The sequence below is a fragment of the Schistocerca piceifrons genome, chromosome 1, assembly GCF_021461385.2.
Source record: "Schistocerca piceifrons isolate TAMUIC-IGC-003096 chromosome 1, iqSchPice1.1, whole genome shotgun sequence".
Lineage (NCBI taxonomy): Eukaryota > Metazoa > Arthropoda > Insecta > Orthoptera > Acrididae > Schistocerca > Schistocerca piceifrons.
Genome location: NC_060138.1, coordinates 513415798 through 513436994, shown reverse-complemented (window position 1 = coordinate 513436994; position 21197 = coordinate 513415798). Strand labels below are relative to the sequence as shown.

At 41.8% G+C, this 21197-nt stretch overlaps 1 protein-coding gene across 2 annotated transcripts in view; it reads right to left on the bottom strand.

Moving 5' to 3' along the window:
- Positions 1–21197, bottom strand: part of LOC124797560 (inter-alpha-trypsin inhibitor heavy chain H4-like) — a 127425-nt gene that overhangs the window by 92713 nt on the left and 13515 nt on the right. For both annotated transcript variants that reach the window (XM_047260795.1, XM_047260796.1), the window contains exons 4-9: positions 19658–19796; positions 17536–17647; positions 16826–16986; positions 13718–13921; positions 4200–4350; positions 2352–2707 (exon numbers count right to left, since the gene is read on the bottom strand). In XM_047260795.1, the coding sequence (XP_047116751.1) occupies positions 2352–2707; positions 4200–4350; positions 13718–13921; positions 16826–16986; positions 17536–17647; positions 19658–19796 (1123 nt within the window). The remainder of the gene's footprint in view (positions 1–2351; positions 2708–4199; positions 4351–13717; positions 13922–16825; positions 16987–17535; positions 17648–19657; positions 19797–21197) is intronic.

Here is a 21197-nt window from a genome sequence, read left to right as displayed (position 1 = left end):
AGGGAAAGACGGGTAATATACAGTGTGTGTACGAGAGGCAAGAGGGAACAATAAGACTGGAAGACCAAGAAAGAATTGCACGGATTAAAAAGGATGTGAAAGAGGGATATACTCTACGTGATCAAAAGTATCCGGACACCCCCAAAAACTTACGTTTTTCATATTAAGTGCGTTGTGCTGCCACCTACTGCCAGGTATTCCATATCAGCGAACTCAGTAGTCACTAGACATCGTGAGAGAGCACAGTGGGGCGCTCCACGGAACTCACGGACTTCGAACGTGGTCAGGTGATTGGGTGTCACTTGTGTCATACGCCTATACGCGCGATTTCTTTATTCCTAAACATCCCTGGGTCCACAGTTTTCGATGTGATAGTGAAGTGGAAACGTGAAAGCACACGTACAGCACAAACGACTACAGGCTGACCTCGTCTGTTGACTGACAGAGACCGCCGACAGTTGAAGAGGGTCGTTATCTGTAATAGGCAAACGTCTATCCAGACCATCACACAGGAATTACAAACTGCATCAGTATCCACTGCAAGTACTATGATATTTAGGTAGGAGGTGAGAAAACTTGGATTTCACGGTCGAGTGACTGTTCATAAGCCACACATCACGCCGGTAAATGCCAAGCGATATCTCGCTTGGTGCAGTGAGCATAAACATTGGACGATTGAACAGTGGAAAAACGTGTGGAGTGACAAACCACGATACACAATGTTGCGTTCCGATGGCATAATGTGAGTGCGGCGAATGCCCGGTGAACATCTCCCAGCATGTGTTGTGTCAACAGTAAAATTCGGAGGCGGTGGTGTTACAGTGTGGTCGTGTTTTTCATGGAGGGGTCTTGCACCCCTTGTTGTTTTGCGTGACACTATCACAGTAGAGGCCTACATAAATGTTTTAAGCACCTTCTTGCTTCCCCCACAATTCGGGGATGGCGATTGCATCTTTTAACAAGATCGACCACGCGTTCATAATGCGCGGCCTTTGACGGAGCGGTTACACGACAATAACATCCCTGTAATGGACTGACCTGCATAGAGTCCTGCCCTGAATCCTGTAGAGCACGTTTCGAAGGTTTGGGAAAGCCGACTTCGTGCCAGGTCTCACCAACCGACATCGATACCTCTCCTCAGTGCAGCACTCCGTGAAAAATGGGCTGCCATTCCCCAAGAAACTTTCCAGCACCTGACATAACGTATGCCTGCGAGAGGGGAAGCTGTTATCATGGCTAAGGATAGTCCAACACCATACTGAATTCCAGCATTACCGATGGAGGCCGCCTCGAATTTGTAAGTCATTTTCAGCCAGGTGTCCGGATACTTTTGATCGCATAGTGCAGTATTTCGCCCCTACTGTTCAATTTACACATCGAAAACACAATGACTGCAATAAAGGATAGGTTCAACAGTCGAATTAAAATTCGAGGTGGGAGGATATCACAGATTCGCTGAAGAGATTGCTACCCTCAGTGAAAATGTAGGAGAATTACAGGATGTGCTGGATGGAATGAACGGTCGAATGAGTACAGAATACAGACTGAGAAGAAATCTAAGACCGACGAAAGTAATGAATTCAGAAATGCGAACAGTGAGGAACCTAACTTCAGGATTGTTGATCACGAAGAAGGTCAAGTTAAGGAATTCAGCTACATATGCAGCACAATAATCCATAGTGGATGGAGCGAGGAGGATATGAAAAAGCACGTTAGCACTGGCAAAAGGGGCATTTCTGACCAAGAGAAATCTGCTAGTATCAAAATACGCCCTCAATATGAGGAAGAAATTTCTGAGAATGGGTGCTAATGAAACATGTACTGTGACAAAACTGTAATAGAAGAGAATCGAAGCATTTGAGATGTGGTATAGAAGAAAGTTGAAAATAAGGTGAATCGATAATGCAAGGAGTGAGGAGATTCTCAGCAGAATCGGCGAGGAAAGGAGTATATGGAAAACATTGTCAAGAAGATGGGACATGATGACAGGATATCTGGTAAGACTTCAGGGAATAACTTCTATGGTAGTAAAGGGAGCTGTAGAGGGTAAAAAGTTTATAGGAAAACAGCGCTTGGAGTACAGCCAGCAAATAACTGGGGATGTAGGTTGGAAGTGCTACTCTGAGAAGAAAAGGTTGGCACTGGAGAGTAATTCGTGGTGGGCTGTATTAAGCCATAATAATAATAATAATAATAATAATAATAATTTGGTTTACAGTTATATAGAATCCTAGGTTTTGTTTGAGACTGAAAAGGGAACACAAGAATGACTCTAGCAAATTTCAAAGTAACTCATGTGACTTGTACAGTTAACGCCTTCAGCCCTTTTAGACTCAGACACTCGAGCTCACCTGTCCATCCCCGTATGTGAAATTGACGCTGGAGAGGAGTGGCGACGCGACCTGCCGGTAGAAGTTGCGCAGCTGCAGGTGTGCGTCCGCCGCCTCGTAGATGCGCCTACCGAAGCCGCCGTTGCGCAGCGCCAGCTTCCTGAGAAATCCGAAGTCTGCATCTTCACCGAACGCCAACGTAAACAGTGCTGCTCCCCGCTCCAAGTTGGCGGCGGTGAAGTCCTGCAAGATGGCTTCTGGCCCTCCATTAGGCAGTCCATCCGTAAGAAGCACCATCACAAGTGGCGCATCCGGACGTGAAACACCTGCCTTGGATACTCGCAGTGCTGTGTCCAGCGCGTCGTGCATCGCGGTCCCTGTAGCAAGCAGGTCCATCCTATCATCAGGCTTATTTTACGCTCTCTGAGAGGCCTCACGTCTTTATGTACATGTACCTTATGATTATTGATCCAGCCATAGTGTTTTTGAAGTTTTTACCCTGCAACAAGTCTTTACCCAAGTGAGATGAAACATACCAACGACTCTCCACTGCAGATCGAACTACATGCTTCAAGAAAGTACCAACCAAAGTCCCCATTCACTTTCAGTTTTTGTCAACAATGTCACCTAACACACTAAAAAAAGTCTAAGATAACATCTCCCTTTTTATCTAAACAATCGGTACTTATGCCTCATATTCGTACATATGTTTAATATCTCTACCCTAAGCAATTCCTATAGATGGGATCAGTTGTGGTAACTACGCTGAAAAACACATTGGTTTGAACGACCATTGCCTGGTCATCCGTCAAATCACATTAGATGCCCACACCATAATAATTTTAAGTGCATAATCATCTTCCTATGCATCCACCTACACGCTGTTGTGTATGATTGAGAATAATGTTTCAGCATATGTTTCCAAGTATGGTGTTGAAGAAACAGTTACTCGTATTATGACTATGGGTTCACCTGGGCTCGGTAGATACTGACAACCGATATTCTCGATATCAACTGCTTCTGCATGGAAGCTGCAAAGAACATACTCTTAAAATTCATTAACAGGCATGTCACATGACATTTCATTATGACACTCTCGAACACCTGGCGCTGAAAATGTTTACAGCTTTAAAAAAAGGACAATAAGAATTACTTTATATTTGGTCTTCTTGGTTGTCTCATAACTTGTTGATTGATGTTAGAGAGTTCGTATCATTTTTCTTCTATAGTAATAAGTACCAGTTTTGATGTAAACAGTTGATAGGCAAGTCATTAGAAAGTTTGAAGTTACAGTCTAATATTAGATCTAGAAGTTAACGTTTCACTATGTAGTAGGTTTTAAAAACACTGATCATTTGATAATGGGGAAAGTGAAATCGTCAAAAGCATGTTTGGAAATTTTTCCTTACATTAAATCTATTTTTATGTCTTTTTTGGTGTTCAGTTTTATAATTAACAAAGAAGGTTTGGAAAATTTACAAAAGAACGTTTACAGTGAAACGGATTGATGTGCTCGGTTTCAGACGCTGTCAGTAATCTTGATACCACTGTCGAATTGCGAAACCCCTAAGTCAAACAAGTGAATTTCTTAGCTGTAACATGATAATATAAAATCCTTTACTTACCTTAAAGAAGCTACCTTACTGACGGTATTGTTACTAAATTGTACAGCAAGATTGATAGTACTTCAAAAATTTCTTTGACAATTTGCATCTTCTTTCCTTTTTGATAAAGAATCTGACACATAATGCTGAGCACTTCGCTGTACCACATACTTTTGTTCTATCCAACCTCCAGTATTCCAAGGATACTTTTAACTTCGGCTGTCACTTTCATGGTGAGTCTCACTATCTAGAATGTTGAACTCACCTCCTCCTGCATGGAGATCTCTGACGAAATTTTTGGCACTAGCAACATTTTCTGGAGTTGCAGGCACGACAGCATCAGCATCATTTTCTGGTCCGTTGGGCCACTCGTACCAGGATGTATAGGTCTTGTTCCCGGTAACTGGCCACCACACCTACGGACGGTTAAATGATACATTAATCATATCTCCAGATAAGAAATACCTTCTTAAGATTTTGGCTATGCATCTTCAGACGTTATCAAGATGTGACCAACAAAACACAGGTTGAAAAGGTCAAACAGAAGATTAAAAAAAATGTCAAACTAACAAGAGATTTAAAGAAGTTTTACCATTTTTTCCTGACATGAATCTAGTGAACATGAGTGGAAATAACAGTTTATCTTGAAAGTTGTCATTTTTTGAATATAATATCACTAAGATGACATTCTTTGTTTTGCACACATTGTTGCAGTCTGAAGGTGAATATTCTCATTTCATTTCGTGGTATCTCCAACGCAATATTGTTTCACCGTGGAAGATCGTAACACAGTCCCTTTTTTCAATCGTCGAACGAATGTCGAAATGGCAAATATCGTGATAACCCATCGCAGAACACAAAAACAACAAAAGTCGTTTAGTAATGGAAAGGCGTCAGGACCAGATGAGATACCTATAAGATCCTACCAAGATTATGTTGAAGAACTTGCTCCCCTTCTAACAGTAATCCGTCGTAGATCGCTTGAGCAACGAAGGGTACATGTCATTTCCAGTTTTCAGAAGGGATGTAGGACAGATACACACAATTATAGTCCTATATCGTTGGCGTCAATACGTTGTAGAATTATGGAACATGTTTTACACTCAAGAACTATGACGTTTTTGGAGAATGAAAATCTCATGTTTTAAAGTAAACACTGATTCCACAATCAGAGATCCTGCGAAACTCAGCTCGGTCTGTTTCTCCACGAGAACCACAGCGCCGTGTTCCTTGACTTCAGGAAGGCATTTGAAATCGTCCCGCACTGCCGTTTAGTGGAAAAGAAAACGAGCTTTCACGTATTGGGGCAGATTTCCGACTAGACTCAAGACTTCCTTGTAGATAAAATTCAGCTCGTCGTTCTTATTGAAACAAAATCTACAGATGTAAAGGTAATTTCCTGAGTACTCCAAGGAAGCCTGATACGACCTTTACTGTTTACAATATACACACATCGAAAAAGTGTCGCATCACCCCAGTTCCGAGAACTCTTGAAGATAGACGTTGACTGTGGATATTGTATCATAGACACAGTCCGTTTGACTGTTCAGAGATGTCACTAAACCCTTCCAAAAATGTAAACAACCATGGATGAGCAGCGCCTATTAGATGGAGGGGGGCCGACAGCCGATCAGTTCCAGTCATTCCACCAGGAAGGAGGTACACGGTTCGTGTTGTCTGTAGTTCAACCATGCCTAGAGAGTCAATACCGCGGTTCGATCGCGTCCGCATTGTTACTTTGTGCCAGGAAGGGCTCTCAACAAGAGAAGTGTCCAAGCGTCTCGGAGTGAACCAAAGCGATGTTGTTCAGGCATGGAGGAGATACCGAGAGACAGGAACTGTCGACGACATGCCTCGTTCAGGCCACCCAAGGGCTACTACTGCAGTGGACGACCGCTTCCTACGGATTATGGCTCGGAGGAACCCTGACAGCAACGCCACCATGTTGAATACTACTTACGTGCAGCTACAGGACGTCGTGTTACGACTCAAACTGTACGCAATAGGTTGCATGATGCGTAATTTCACTCACGACGTCCATAGCGAAGTCCATCTTTGCAACCACGACACCATGCAGCGTGGTACAGATGGGCCCAACAACATGCCGAATGGACCGCTCAGGATTGGCATCACCTTCTCTTCACCGATGAGTGTCGCATATGCATTCAACCAGTCAGTCGTCGGAGACGTGTTTGGAGGCAACCCGGTCAGGTTGAACGTCTTAGACTCACTGTCCAGCGAGTGCAGCAAGGTGGAGATTCCCTGATGTTTTGGTATGGCGTTATGTGGGGCCGACGTACGCCGCTGGTGGTCATGGAAGGCGCCGTAACGGCTATACAATACGTGAATGCCATCCTGCGACCGATAGTGCAACCATATCGGCAGCATATTGGTTTGGCATTCGTCTTCATGGATGACAATTCACGCACCTGCCGTGCATGTTTTCATCTACGTCCATACTCCGCAAGCCACCTAACGGTGTGTGGTGGAGGGTACCTTGAGTACCTCTATCGGTTATCCCTTCTATTCCAGTCTCGTATTGTTCGTGGAAAGAAGGATTGTCGGTATGCCTCTGTGTGGGCTCTACTCTCTCTGATTTTATTATCATGGTCTCTTCACGAGATATACGTAGCAGGGAGCAATATATTGCTTGACTACTCGGTGAAGGTATGTTCTCGAAATTTCAACAAAAGCTATTCACATCTTGTGAATGACTTCCTTCGGGATAACGACATCGCTCGACTACAGTGGCCGGTATGTTCTCCAGACATGAGCCCTATTGAACATGCCGGGAATTGAATCAAAGGGCTGTTTATGGACGACGTGAGCCACCAACCACTCTGAGAGATCTACGCCGAATAGCCGTTGAGGAGTGGGATAATCTGGACCAACAGTGCCTTGACGAATTTGCGGACAGTATGCCACGACGACCATAGGCATGCATCAATGAAAGAGGAAGTGGTACTGGAAATTAGAGGTACCGGTGTGTGTAGCAATCTGGGCCACCACCTCTGAAGGTCTCGCTATACGGTCGTACAATATGTAATGTGTGGTTTTCATGAGCACGAAAAAGGGCGGAAATGATTTTTATGTTGATCTCTATTCTAATTTTCTGTACAGTTTCCGGAACTCTCGGAACCGTGGCGATGCAAAACTCTTTTTGATGTGTTTATGTACGATATATGAATGATTCAGTGGAACGCTTCGGTTGCTCTTTAAGGCTGTTCGCAGATGATTCGGTTGTCTCTAACAAACCAGCAAAGCCAGGAGATAGTAACGATTTGCAGAACGACCTCCAGAGAACTGATTAATGGCACAGTCTCCAGCAGTTGACCCTGAACGTAAATGAATGTAACATATCGCGCATACACAGGAAAAGAAATGTATTACCGTACAGCTACGCTATTGATGACAAACCGCCGGAAACAATATCTGTAGTAAAACGTCTAGGAGTAACTATCAAGACCGGCGATAAGTGGAATGACCACATAAAACAAATAGTGGAAAAGCAGATGCCAGATTCAGAATCATAGGAAGGCTCTTAAGGAAATGTAACTCATACACGAAGGATGTGGTTTATAAGGCGCTTGCTCGGCCGATTCTTGAGTACTGTTCATATGTGTGGTATCCCTAGCAGGTGGGGCTGATAGAAGAGATAGAGAAGATCCAACGAAGAGCGGTGCGTTTCATCACGAGGGCGTTTATCCGGCGCGAGAGCGTTATGGTGATGCTCAACAAAGTCCGTTGGCAGACGTTATAAGGGAGGAATCACGGAGAAATTTACTACTCAAATTTGGAGAGAGTACTTTCCGGGAAGAGTCGGACAGCATATTACCTCCCCTCATATACACTACTGGTCATTAAAATTGCTACACCACGAAGATGACGTGCTACAAACGCGAAATTTAACCGACACGAAGAAGATGCTACGCAAATGATTAGCTTTTCAGAGCATTCACACAAGGTTGGCGCCGGTGGCGACACCTACAACGTGCTGACATGAAGAAAGTTTCCAACCGATTTCTCATACACAAACAGCAGTTGACCGGCGTTTCCTGATGAAACGTTGTTGTAATGCCTCGTGTAAGGAGGAGAAAGGCGTAACATCACGTTTCCGACTTTGATAAAGGTCGGATTGTAGCCTATCGCGATTGCGGTTTATCGTAACGCGACATTGCTACTCGCGTTGGTCGAGATCCAATGACTGTTAGCAGAATATGGAATCGGTGGGTTCAGGAGCGTAATACGGAACGCTGTGCTGGATCCCGACGGCCTCGTATCACTAGCAGTCGAGATGACAGGCATCTTATCCGCATTGCTATAACGGATCGTGCAGCCACGTCTCGATTCCTGAGTCAACAGATGGGGACGTTTGCAAGACAACAACCATCTGCACGAACAGTTCGACGACGTTTGCAGCAGCATGGACTATCAGCTTGGAGACATGGCTGCAGTTACCCTTGACGCTGCATCACAGACAGGAGCGCCTGCGATGCTGTACTCAACGACGAACCTGGGTGCACGAATGGCAAAGCGTCATTTTTTCGAATGAATCCAGGTTCTGTTTACAGTATCATGATGGTCGCATCCGTGTTTGGCGACATCGCGGTGAACACGCTTTGGAAGCGTATATTCGTCATCGCCATACTGGGTTATCACCCGGCGTGATGGTATGGGGTGCCACTGGTTACACGTCTCGGTCACCTCTTGTTCGCATTGACGACACTTTGAACAGTGGACGTTACATTTCACAAGTGTTACGACCCGTGGCTCTACTCTTCATTCGATTCCTGCAAAACCCTACATTTCAGCAGGATAATGCACGACCGCATGTTACAGGTCCTGTATGGGCCTTTCTGGATACAGAAAATGTTCGACTGCTGCCCTGGTCAGCACATTCTCCAGATGTCTCACCAATTGAGAACATCTGGTCAATGGTGGCTGAGCAACTGACTCGTCACAATACGCCAGCCACTACTCCTGATGAACTGTGGTATCGTGTTGAAGCTGCATGGGCAGCTGTACCTGTACACGCCATCCAAGCTCTGTTTGACTCAATGCCCTGGCCTATCAAGGCCGTTATTACGGACAGAGGTGGTTGTTCTGGGTACTGATTTCCCAGGATCTATGCACCCAAATTGCGTGAAAATGTAATCACATGTCAGTTCTAGTATAATATATTTTTCCAATGAATACTCATTTATCATCTGCATTTCTTCTTGGTGTAGCAGTTTTAATGGAGAAAAATGTACATCTCGCGTAATGATCACGAGGAGAAATTTCGCGAAATTAGAGCCAGTACAGATTCTTATTGACCATCATTCTTCGCGACTGGAACAGGGTCGGAGGGCTCCGCCACACACCATTAGGTGGCTTACGGAATATCATGCAGATGTAACTGTTTATTTCATGGCGATTTGGCCCTTTACAATCACGTCTGATTCATGAATGGCTTTCCTGGAAAACGGCAGACTAAACCAAGGAAAACGCCTGGAATGGACAAATCTGGTGAACGAGGATGCCACCGAATGTCACCATTTTTTCCGGTGCGAATCTAAGCAAATCAACTGGCAGTGCAGCAGTACGGCTTGTTTGTACTATCCTGCTGGAAAAGTGTTTCTTCATCTGGACGATATTCATAGACTTCAGGCAGAGAAAACGCTACCGATCAATATACACTTGGATCCTGTTTTCTTCTTTTTTTTCACTACTACCTCTTTGCTTTTGTGGTGCTAACAGTGGATTGAGAACGTTTCGTCCGAAACTTCATAGCGTAGGAAAACGGAAAGCGAATAGAGCATCAACAAAATTATTCACGTTTTTGTAATTCGGTTAGAGCAATCGCACGTTGCACAGTTGACCAACGCTCCATGGTATTAAAATTCCACCTGTCTACAACTCCAATGTCGATTCCCCCACTCCCATAAACTGCACCACGGCAGCCAAGCAGTCTTCATATCTTCCCGGTTGATTGCCTCACCCTGTATTTCACAGGGCGTATTCCCATTTTTGCATAATTATCAAGACTTGTCAAAGAAGTTTTGATAGAAAAATGTATAACATTCCATAAAAAACCCAATAACATTCTTATACCATGCGTACATGTTCCACTGATTATTTCAGAATAAGTATTTTGGTGTAATATTTGTCATTTGTAAAGCAGTTACATGTAATTGCCACACAAATTTTGGATATTTAGAGGTGTGTCATTTCCTACATATTTCTAAGCCTGAACTCAGAGAAAATAACTTTCATCTGAACTTAAACCGTTTCATGCCGTTTGTCGGGCATTTTAAATCAACAGCCCGATTAACATAGCTGCACAGTTCAAATCAATGTTAGCACTCTCCATTTTTGAAATTGGTACGTTCAGTTTATTCTTGAAGTACTACACGTAATTTTTATCACATTCCTTTGGTCAGTGAATACTTATTTTCCAGGGATTTCGTCTAAATACTGTATTATACTGTAGAATATAATTGAATGAAGAAATCAAAAATTTTTGGTGCTGTTTTCCACGAAGTAGACATTTATTGCTATGGAAATATATGAGTAATATAATCATAGTTCCTTAATGAAACGTTTCAATTGAAACACTCATAATCATGTTTCCTCAAGAAGTAAAATTTTGAGCCATCTTCAACTTTTGTAGTCCTGTCCTCCTCAGTTGCGTGTAATATTACGGAATATTGATAATGTCTTGCAGAAAATAAAGGCGAAAAGCGTATGGCACTACAATTGTGTTTCATTCAGTTGCTGTCAGACGGTCCATAAGTAAAAATTTTCAGCCATGTTTGTAATTGTTACACTATATTTACTGAATGTGTTCTATTTTTGCACTGTACCAATAACTGAATTGTTTCATTACAAAATCTTAAGCATTTGTGAACCGTCAGGTAACAACTTCGACAAACGAGTAATTCCTGTTATCCAATTTCTTGTGTCTGTGCATGGTTTAACAACAATACTTGTATTGTGCATAGAAAGAAATAATTATACCCTCTTTTATAGAAACGAATTGTACATTATTTAGAATCAGTAAGGTATGAACTAGTAGAATTCGGTTTATAACTACTCTCCCCGATAATGATGTAGTATCTGTCTACGCATGGCTCAAACTATTTAATGTAATTTGCTGTATCAGATTTGTTATATAAACACTGTTGTGTTTTGTTTGAGACAGTCAGCTGCCTTAAAGTCACGCTCAGTCCCAGCTATGATTTTATATTATTATCTTCTCTACTAATAACAGATCTGTAAAACTGTCGTGCCTGCCAGTTTATCTGTTTGAACACACTTCTATAAAACTGTTAGACGAATTTTAATGAGGTTTTCTCAGGCAACTTAAGTATAGGTTGGTGCAGCGTACATGCTTTATTTTATTAAAAGCGGACCATAGAAAAAATTTAAAGGTTTATCCATCCTGATGTTTTAAATGTGAAAGTAACTATGTCTGTTACGTTTTAACGACTAACCCGCTCAACTAATTTCGAAGACATTTGTTATGGAGATAGCCTGAACCCTGAGGAAGAACGAAAGCTACTTTAGAAAGTGCGTAGCATGAGATATTTATTGATTTGAAGAATAGTGCACAAATCAGGGTAAAACATGTACTCTTCGAAAAAGCTGTTTGCTCTTTGGCTTCCGATTTTTTTCATATTTGTGAAAACACTTTCATAGGTTGATATGTGCTACGTGATACGATTCGAAATATTGAATATACTGCTTTCACAATGTTCATTGTGTTTGATTGATACTTCCACACTATGTACACGTTGTATAATACTTCAACAGCAAGACGCATAGCTGCGCACTCTTTGCCATGCCCTTATGTACACACTGCTCGGCAACGACACTGTACATGCCGGCGCATCCTGCATTGCGACAACTGGGAGGTGGGAGTGCAGGGCGCACACGTCACGAGCTATGCTAACCCAAACAAGCAGATATGTGAGGGCAGCCGATGTTATTGGACGTACAGCAGCTTATTTACTGAACATCACTCATCATAATAAAAGTACTGATATGCGAGTGCATTTGTTTTGTGAGCAGTATTTTTATAAATAACTTTGTGGATAGTGTGGATCTTCTGAGGCCCAACTGTAATGGGATAAACATTGTAGTGTGCTACAAATTTAACATGTCTAAGAAATAAAGTACTGTAAAAAATTCTAATGGAAAAATTGGTTAACATTTATTGAAACTTGTCCGCAGCTCGTGGTCGTGCGGTAGCGTTCTCGCTTCCCGCCCCCGGGTTCCCGGGTTCGATTCCCGGCGGGGTCAGGGATTTTCTCTGCCTCGTGATGAATGGGTGTTGTGTTGTGTCCTTAGGTTAGTTAGGTTTAAGTAGTTCTAAGTTCTAGGGGACTGATGACCATAGATGTTAAGTCCCATAGTGCTCAGAGCCATTTGAAACTTTTTTTTTATTGAAACTTCGTTTTACCCTATTTTAAAAAAGCCTCTACTAATGGCTTATTTCTTGAACTAATATCCTTTTTTTTCATTCAAATTGTAATATAATGGACAGGCGAGTCCCCCATTTACAATAACATCTTGGCACTTGGAAAGGCAAGCCGAGTGAAGCCACAGGACGCTCACGCAGTCTCTATTTTGTATCTGAATGTAAATCGGACCAGTCGTCGATATGTACCTAAGTTGCCAAGCTACTGTTAGTGTTTGCAGATGTGAATGTGGCTTTCGAAGGCAGAGATGACAAATGGATACTTCCAGAGGTCACAGTACATCAATTAATGGACGAGATGCAGTTCGTCAAGCAAAGGAAATGTCCTCTAAGTATGACTTCCTCGTGAGTGGGTGTTCCTTCTACCGTGAGAATCGTCGGCAGTATGTAACAATTAAGATGTTGCAAAATAATTTTATTGTCCGAAGAATTCGAGCTGGTCAGGCGGATGCACGGCCACGTCCAGGAAATGATCTGTCCAGAATGCTAGAGCAGAGACCGCCTGTTCGACAAAGAAAAGGAGACACTCCCAGTTAGATTCATTTGTAGACGATGATGGCCTCGATCAAATTTGGTTTCCGGATATGGCTCCCGCTATGCTGGCAAACGGTAAGTACTGCCCGTCGTATCCGTGCCGCAGCCGGGAGATTGTGTGAGCCGACTCCAGCGCGCATTCGCCCAAGTCACCAGCAGACCTATTATAGCCCGGTAGATAGCTTCCCCTACAGCACTAACATCAAAGTCTGCCTCCCAGTTGCTTTTGACTCTTTAGAACCAGGACTAAAACTCTGGTAAGCAACCTGAAGCGTTATTTATTAATAATGGGCTTACTGTTATTTTATCTGAACATACAAAACGTAAATATTAAATAGAAATTTTAAATATAGTCTTTCTTTTACAATGTTTCCATACTCTTTAATGGATATACTGTAAGCCTTAATGGTTCTTCTCTCATTTTAACAACATTATTTACTGATTTGATCTGTTTGTGTTATTTGCCAATTTATTTGGGTTACAATCTACTATGAATTTTCTATGGACTCAGTGGCGATGACTGCAGCTCTGCTGCTCTCAATGGACTTAAACTGAACAAATGCTACTTAGGTTACGAGCTTAGTGAGTGTGTGTACGAGGGACAATAGACGGGATTTTGAATCATACTCGACCTGAATGAGATTTCATTCCTCATCTTCTGTGCCACCTCTTCTCTTTCTAAATGAGAAAGCCTTTTGTCTATTTCCCATTCTTTAGTTGCTTGTGTCTATTGAATGACATGCTGGATACTAACATGATGTAAACAAACGAGGGAACCTGCTTCTCACCTGCGATCCAAAGGAGAATGTGATGAGCGTGAAGTTGTCACGTGGACTCAGCTCATCAAGGATGGAGACCATGGCCTGCCTCAGCTGGTCTATCTTGTGACCGCTCATGGAGCCACTCACGTCCAGCACGAACACGATGTACTTTTCCAGCGGTGGCAGGTCCGGCGGCGAGTAGAAGTGCACGAAGTATCCGTCTTCAGTCACCTGCACACAAGAAATGTTTCAAAACCGTTAGTGAAGGCATTACGAAAACTGAAGCTAACTGACATGGCACCATTCAACGATGTTACAACGCTGAATAAAAGTTAAAGAAAAAAGTTTCAGGTGGAGAAGAAATCATCAGTTAAAAATAACTCAAAATACCACTAGTATTTGTGTTGAAACACATCTGAGACGTGCAGTCTGACCTGTTCCGCAGTTTCATATACTCCGCGCAACTGCATCCTGCGCGAGTCGCTTCTTCGCCACGAATCACATGCCTTGGGCGTTGGTAGGTCAGCGGCAAAGATCTCCGCTCTGAATCTCGTGCCATATGTATCTACTTCAGCTTAGAAATTTTGGTCCGGGCGAGCCAGTGAGGGCACAGGCTGCAAAAATTCAGCTGTACCGACTTCCTCTGAACAGAGGAAGTTACACACTTCCTTTTGTGTCGTTCCGGTGTAGTTTAGATGTTCTGGACGAAGGTGATGGTGTTCTGGTGTTTCAGCAAGCCGTTTCATACAATGGGGTAAGACCGCTACTTGTTGCAAACGTAAGCCATTTCTTTCATCCATGACCCATTCACAGTTTTCGTGTTTCAAACACCATTTCAAATAAATTTCATTCAAAGTATTGACGCTTTGCTGGGGGACTTCATTATTCCTTTGTGAGCTATTGGAATACAGGTATACACGTGGGTGACGATATCCTTTCATAAAGTTTTCATCTGTGACAAGAAATGGCTTGCGATATCTCTCTCTCTCTCATCAAAGACATTTTTTGCTACCATTACAGATGTTTAGGAGTCATTTCGTGGTATGTGAACTTGTGCATGAGTTGTATTGATGATGAATAGTGTCCATGTCAGAGTACCATTGCTGTAGCATTTATTTTGAAAAATTATAATATTCAGTTTCTCAGATTTTTCGTACGCATATTTTTTGCGATAGAGATCTTACCTTTATCACCCATATAGTCAGTTTGTTTTGGTGACTTCATGTGACCTAACCCCATTATCCTGTGTGGATTATTTTGAAAGAAAGGCACCTATTCACTCTTTAATGCACGTGTCTTTCATCTTCCGTAAGAGTTTTCAGCAATCAGGCAAGGACGCTATGATGCAATTCCTGATATGCAGATTGGAGTAGTTTTTCGATAATTTTCAGGGCCACAACAGATCATCCATTAATAATTGTTGAACTGATATCTAAAAGTGCCGTTAAGCGTATAATACATAAGCCAAGATAGATGAGTTTGGACTTGGTTCAGATAGCGAGAACACATAATATTCAGTCCGTTCTAGTTAGAAATACTCTGTAGAAAACCATCCCATTGCGCATTCATACGTTCTACCACACCATTACCTAAATTTTACGAGTCAGATTGGCTTATCCAGGGTTCCATATTTGAACATTTAAAATAAAAATCTGGGCGCAACGTGTTCAAAACATTTACAAGACGTGGGAGGCTTTCAATGCGAATAAATAATTTAAGTTAGAATTATATTAGTCTACCACTTGGAAATGAAATGAGAGCAACATGTGATGTAGAAGTGTGAGGTTCCGAGTAATTGTAGGCCCGTCGTCGGAAGGCAAGCACCTGAATTCTAGTGAGAAAGCTTGGGAAGAAGTATTATTTGCGGTGACGCAGGGAAGATAGAATGGGGTTATTTCGGTTTGGGATGGCTTAATAAAAACCTGTTTTCGTGACTGTAATATTGCTGCATTTATATCAAACCATAATCGAGAATCTGTGTAATTATTAGTAATTTGTAGCATAAATTGATAACTATTGTGACGAACCATTCTTATTGCTTGTTTGATCCTTACCACTAGTATACACATAATTTGAGAAAATTGAAAAGCCGAGTCTTCTCTGAAAATTTGATTCCGTGGAATATGTTAGGAGCAGGAATCCATAACTCAAGTGGTGATAGCATCCACGATTTTTTTCAGATAGTCTTTGATACCTATGACTTGAATATTCGTCATCAGATTTATAGAAAAAGTTCTTATCACATCTTTAGAAAAAGTTTGTATCTGTTCTTCATAAGAAGAGTTTTTTTAAAAAGGGTTTACATAAATAGCGGTAATGGAAGTTGTGAAAGATTTCACAATGTGAGATGAATTAATGAAACTGAAACATTGACGAAATCAGAAGTGCACTGTAAGCAAAGGCAAAGAATTTCTGATGTCTGAAGAACTTATCACTCTACCTAAATTTCAACATTTTTCTGTAGCACCACATCTCAGACGCTTACGTTCCCTTCTGTTCCGGTTTTCCCACAGCCCGTGTCTTACTACAAGCTGAAATAACAAGAAGACGATGTTAAGAAAAATAAAAGACTGATACATGCATCCAAAGCTTGTTCAACAGAAGATGCCAGCTGATATTAACATTTAACTGGAATTAAGTTGGACATTTCTAGATGCACCCATAAAACCTGTTTCTTCTGTACGAATCAAATATGAGTAAGAGAGTTGATCTAAAAGGGGATTATGAACGAAATGAAGAGTGACGTTTTTCTGCAGAATATTGTATGTCAATAACATAGTTAAAATATGAAATAAAAGAGGTGTTAATCACAGTGCATGTAAAGTTCTTACAATAAGAAAAGACTAAGCTTTGACGTCTATTTAATTTAATGATGGAAATATGAAGCATGATACACGAAGTTTTGTTATTTTATTATGTGGAATGCAGTCGTCATTAGTTGACTGACAAAGGGTAGGAATAAATGTGGAATGGCATCAGTCTGTCGAAATGAGAACATAAGGTTTTCATCATATCATTTAGTGTTCATTCGTAGGTTAGTCCGTATAGAAGTACTTGATACCCAACTGGATTACTTAGAGCTAGTTGGTCCACTACATGTGATATACGGAAGAAGTGAGCAGAGGGTTGACTCACGAGTATCTGGTTGGGGCTGGCGGCGTGGTCGACGTCGTAGCGCACCAGCAGCTGTCCCTGCACGCCCTCCGCCCTCAGCGCCGCCTGCTCCTCCCTGCTGGGAGACCACCGCACCTCGGCTGTCGTGGGCGAAGGCCTCTCCGTGTGCGCCAGAGGGTTAGCTGCGTGCAGGCATTACTATCTTTAGTGATTCACACGTGTGCCGGTATCTCAATAGACTTAAGAATTTAATTATTTTCAGTACAAAGTTTTGATGATTCTGAATCCTTCATAAAGTTTCGGGATTTCTGCCGGAAGTCGTCAACATCTGACCACAATGTATCGGCTGCCAAACATGCAGCCATCTTCAGGTGAGTTTACCACTGTAAATCTCACCTGAACATGGATGGCTACCTCGTTGTCAGCCGAAATACCGTGGCGAGATGTCGACTTATTCAGCTGTAAATTGAAACCTCACGAAATACTCATTACGTTGGAAAAATTTCAAGAGTCACTATTCATAATTCTGTTCAATATCTATCGAAGAAACTGATCAGGCTTTGTTTTGTATATGATGATACTTCTGAAATACTACGTCATACAGTAAGATGATGGAATTCTCTACAACGTGAGATAAGGAATGGGTAAATCCTGTATTCATGGATTAAACATCCATAATTGTGGTAAGTACGTCAATGGTGTGTTGAGCCTGAGACAAGCGGTGTACTCACTAGAGTTCTCTTCGTCTGAGACGTCGTTGCTCTGCTGCAGGCTGGGGACTTCAAGGAGGGTGATGTCACTCGTCTCGTTGATGTGCACCTCCACAGATAAGTCGTTCACGATCTGTAGCGAAGAGAGAAAATTACAAAAGAAACTGAATAAAGGCAAACTTAAGTTTACAGCATTCATATGTTTACAGATATCTTTTGACAATGTTTACTGGAAAACACTCTAGGAGAGCCTATAGCTATCAGGAATAAAAGTAAAGGAAGGAAAGTTAATCTAAAACTTGTACGGAAACCAAGGGCGAAAACCAGGAAAGTATGCGAGTAGTTGGTAAGGGAGTGGCAGTGTTGTTGCGTATCCTTCATGCTGTTCAGCCTGTTGACTGAGAAATGTGTGGAGGAAAAGGCTTTAAAGCTTAGGGAGGAGATTCAGTTACTTTCAGGTGTGCTGACTACCTTGTAATTTTCTGAGAGACGGCAAAATACTTGAAAGGCATTTGGAAGGAGTGGATCGATCCTCTGATTTCCTCTGCGAATTTCATTGATGAAATCTTCTCGGTAAATCGTATGTTTCTCGTCGTATTGTGGGAACATTTCGACAGTTTACCACTCGTCATTTTCAGGCGAAGAGACGAAGACGATGAGTATCAAAAACGTCGAAACGTTTTGCAATGAACGTCAACAGAGCGGTGCAAGGTTAATGGAATGTAGTCGAATTAAATCAGATGATGCTGAGGGAATTACGTCGAGATGTGGGACATTAAAAGTATTCGATGAGATTTATTATTTGGACAGCAAACTGTGCGAGGTTGCAAAGTTGCAGACGTGACTAGAAAAGTGCTTCAGATCGGAAAAAAATTTGCTAACATTTTATATAAATTTAATGGTTAGGAAGTCTTTTCTGAAAGAATTATGAATGTAGTCTTGTACATAACTGAAATGCGGACCATAAGAAGAGAACAGAAATATTCGAAATGTGTTACTACATGAGAGTGCCGGGGAGTGGATGGGTAGATTGGACGTTACTGGGGAGGAACTGAATCGGAATGGGGAAAGAAGGAAGTTATTATGCTACTTCTTTAAGAAGGAATTTGGCGGATAAGACGGATCCTGAGACATCAAGGAATATTGACTTTGGTAACTGAGGTAATGGCTGGGCGGCAATCAGCAGGTTTACATCGATGTAGGAAACAGTAGTCGTGCAGAGACGAAGACACAGGACAGAACAGCATGGAGATTTGCGTAAAACCAGTCTTAGGGCCGAAGGCAACAACAATGCTAGAACTAGGGAAACCTAACGAGGTTCAAAATTTTTTTTATAATATTCAGCCCATCTACTAGCTTGATACCGATTTCGTTTTATTTTTATCTGCTATTCTGTATCACTTCATAACTATTATAAGAAATGATGTCATTATTCTGTCACTATCCTGCAAATATTTAAGATCATGCCTTAGCTGCCAGGTTGGTAGTACCTCCACAAATTTAGTCACGTCATGCTAGTCTAACGGAATTTCCAATCAGATTATGCACCAAATTCCTAACTCTTCATTCTGTAGTATATCTGCTATTTTCCCTAGAGTCATCTTTAGTTTCCTGCAGAAAGACAACTTCTTCAGGAAAAATACGCGTTACTCCATTTCCTAATTACATTTGCTCTTGTTCCAAGCTTTCACTTCTGCAATCACCTCCTGATTTTATAAGTTAAGCAGCAATTGTAATCAACGAAACATTTGTCTTACAGTATTATGAATGAGGTATCGACTGGGTTGAACACTCTCTGTACTCCTTCAGTCATGGACGTTCCTACCTCTTTCCTTTTTATCATTTCATTTATTTTTCTTTCTTTAGGACGCCTTGCGGATTTTTCTCTTCCCAGAACAATAACAATGTTATTTGTGTATGTACCTTTAGGTTCCCATAGAATGTGAAAGCGTTCATAGACACTTTAGACTGTGCTAATGTCTGGGAGAGAGGACTTTGTACAGTGTCAGAACTAAAACTAGGAATGGAGAAGAGCAAAAATTATTGCTCAGCACCCAAGTTTCTGTTTTGCAGTCACGGCTAAATAGGAACGTTGAAGATTCGCGGTTTTTAGTTCGTGTTTACCTACTCAGGGCAGACGTACCTGTCCGGGATTGAGGTTGATGCGCAGGTTGTAGGCGCCCAGCTCCCTCTGCAGCAGCTCCTCGTACGTCAGGTTGAAGGTCACCTTCTTCTGCGCCTCCACGTTCACCGACACGGACACCACGTTCGAATCTCTTGCACTGAAATGAAAATAAGTAAATTTTTATATGTTCTCGATTAAAATAAGAACCTAGAAATAAATTGTCTCAAACCAAATTTCAGATGCTTTGATTACATCCATTAGGGAAAGAAAACTGTCTATTTTCTATCTCTCGTGACTTAAGAGCATAGAATAAAAGAAAATTTTTGGCGAAACACAGTAGCAACCAAAAGTTAAAAAGGCGAGTAACTGAGTAAGTAGGTACCTGGAAAGTAGGAGTGGAGGAATCACTGCAAATAGCCCCAAGGTACTGCCACAAACTGAAAATCGTCTCCTCCGAAGAGGTCGAGATTCAGAGATAACGGAAAGCACTGCACATACCATATAATGTCTCAGTTGTTGTGGACAAAGACTCTTGGCGAAGTTTGTAACATTGTGCTTGGTTGAGGGCACTTTAGGTCTCAGATGCAACAGCAACGGTCTAGACATCATTTAATATTTATTTACTCCGGTAACCTTTAGACCTATAACTCCAAGGTGACTTGTAGAACTGGTACATAGAGCCGCTGTACGTACCAAAAGGTATCTGTCAACAACTGCTCCACGATAAATAAATATTAGTTGCGATCTATACGGACTGCTTTCGTTATACTGCTGAATATCGCTGCCGTTGCAAAATAACGAATTTACTTGGTCTCAGGGTCTATACAGTTTTCAACGCCCCTTGTCAGTGCAGAATCTGTTCATAAGCGTTATGCAGAACATCAATGATACAATACAAATCGTAATGACTCACAAAAGCAGTTGCTCAACACAGCAACACAAATTAACACCAACCTGTGTTTGATGGGACAAAATGTTATCCCATCAACCTATTGGGTCTGTCATGAAGGAGGACATAGAGATCGGAAGACGCAAGAATAACTATAATTGGAACAACAACTACAATTTTAATTGTGCCCTCAATCGGGCTCACGACGTGGTGAGGTTACATAGAATAGCCCATTTCAGAATCAATTACTACAGTCAGCTCCTTTTGATGAAGGTTATTGTCTAAATCTTGAGTTTCTATTCTAATCTGTAGAAGCAATGATTCAATAAATTTTTGTTTGCTATCATTTCTCTGTCATCTGCTCGTTTCCCTTTCACGCACACACATACAAACTAAGTGGTTTAATCTCCAATGTTGTTTTATAACCTATTGGTACATTTCAGGAGATGGGTTCCTTTTCAAATCTTTATGTAAGTGCCCTCTGCAGGCCCTAGAAAACCGTACTAGGAATTTTGATAACCCCATATGTATAGCTTGCATAGTCATGTTTATGGTCCATGCACTTCATACATGTGTTTCACCTTTATAACGTAATACGTTAAGCTAACACCAATTGTGGCTTCATATTAAGTGATATGTGTAAACTCAAACAGGCAGTTTCATATCTCC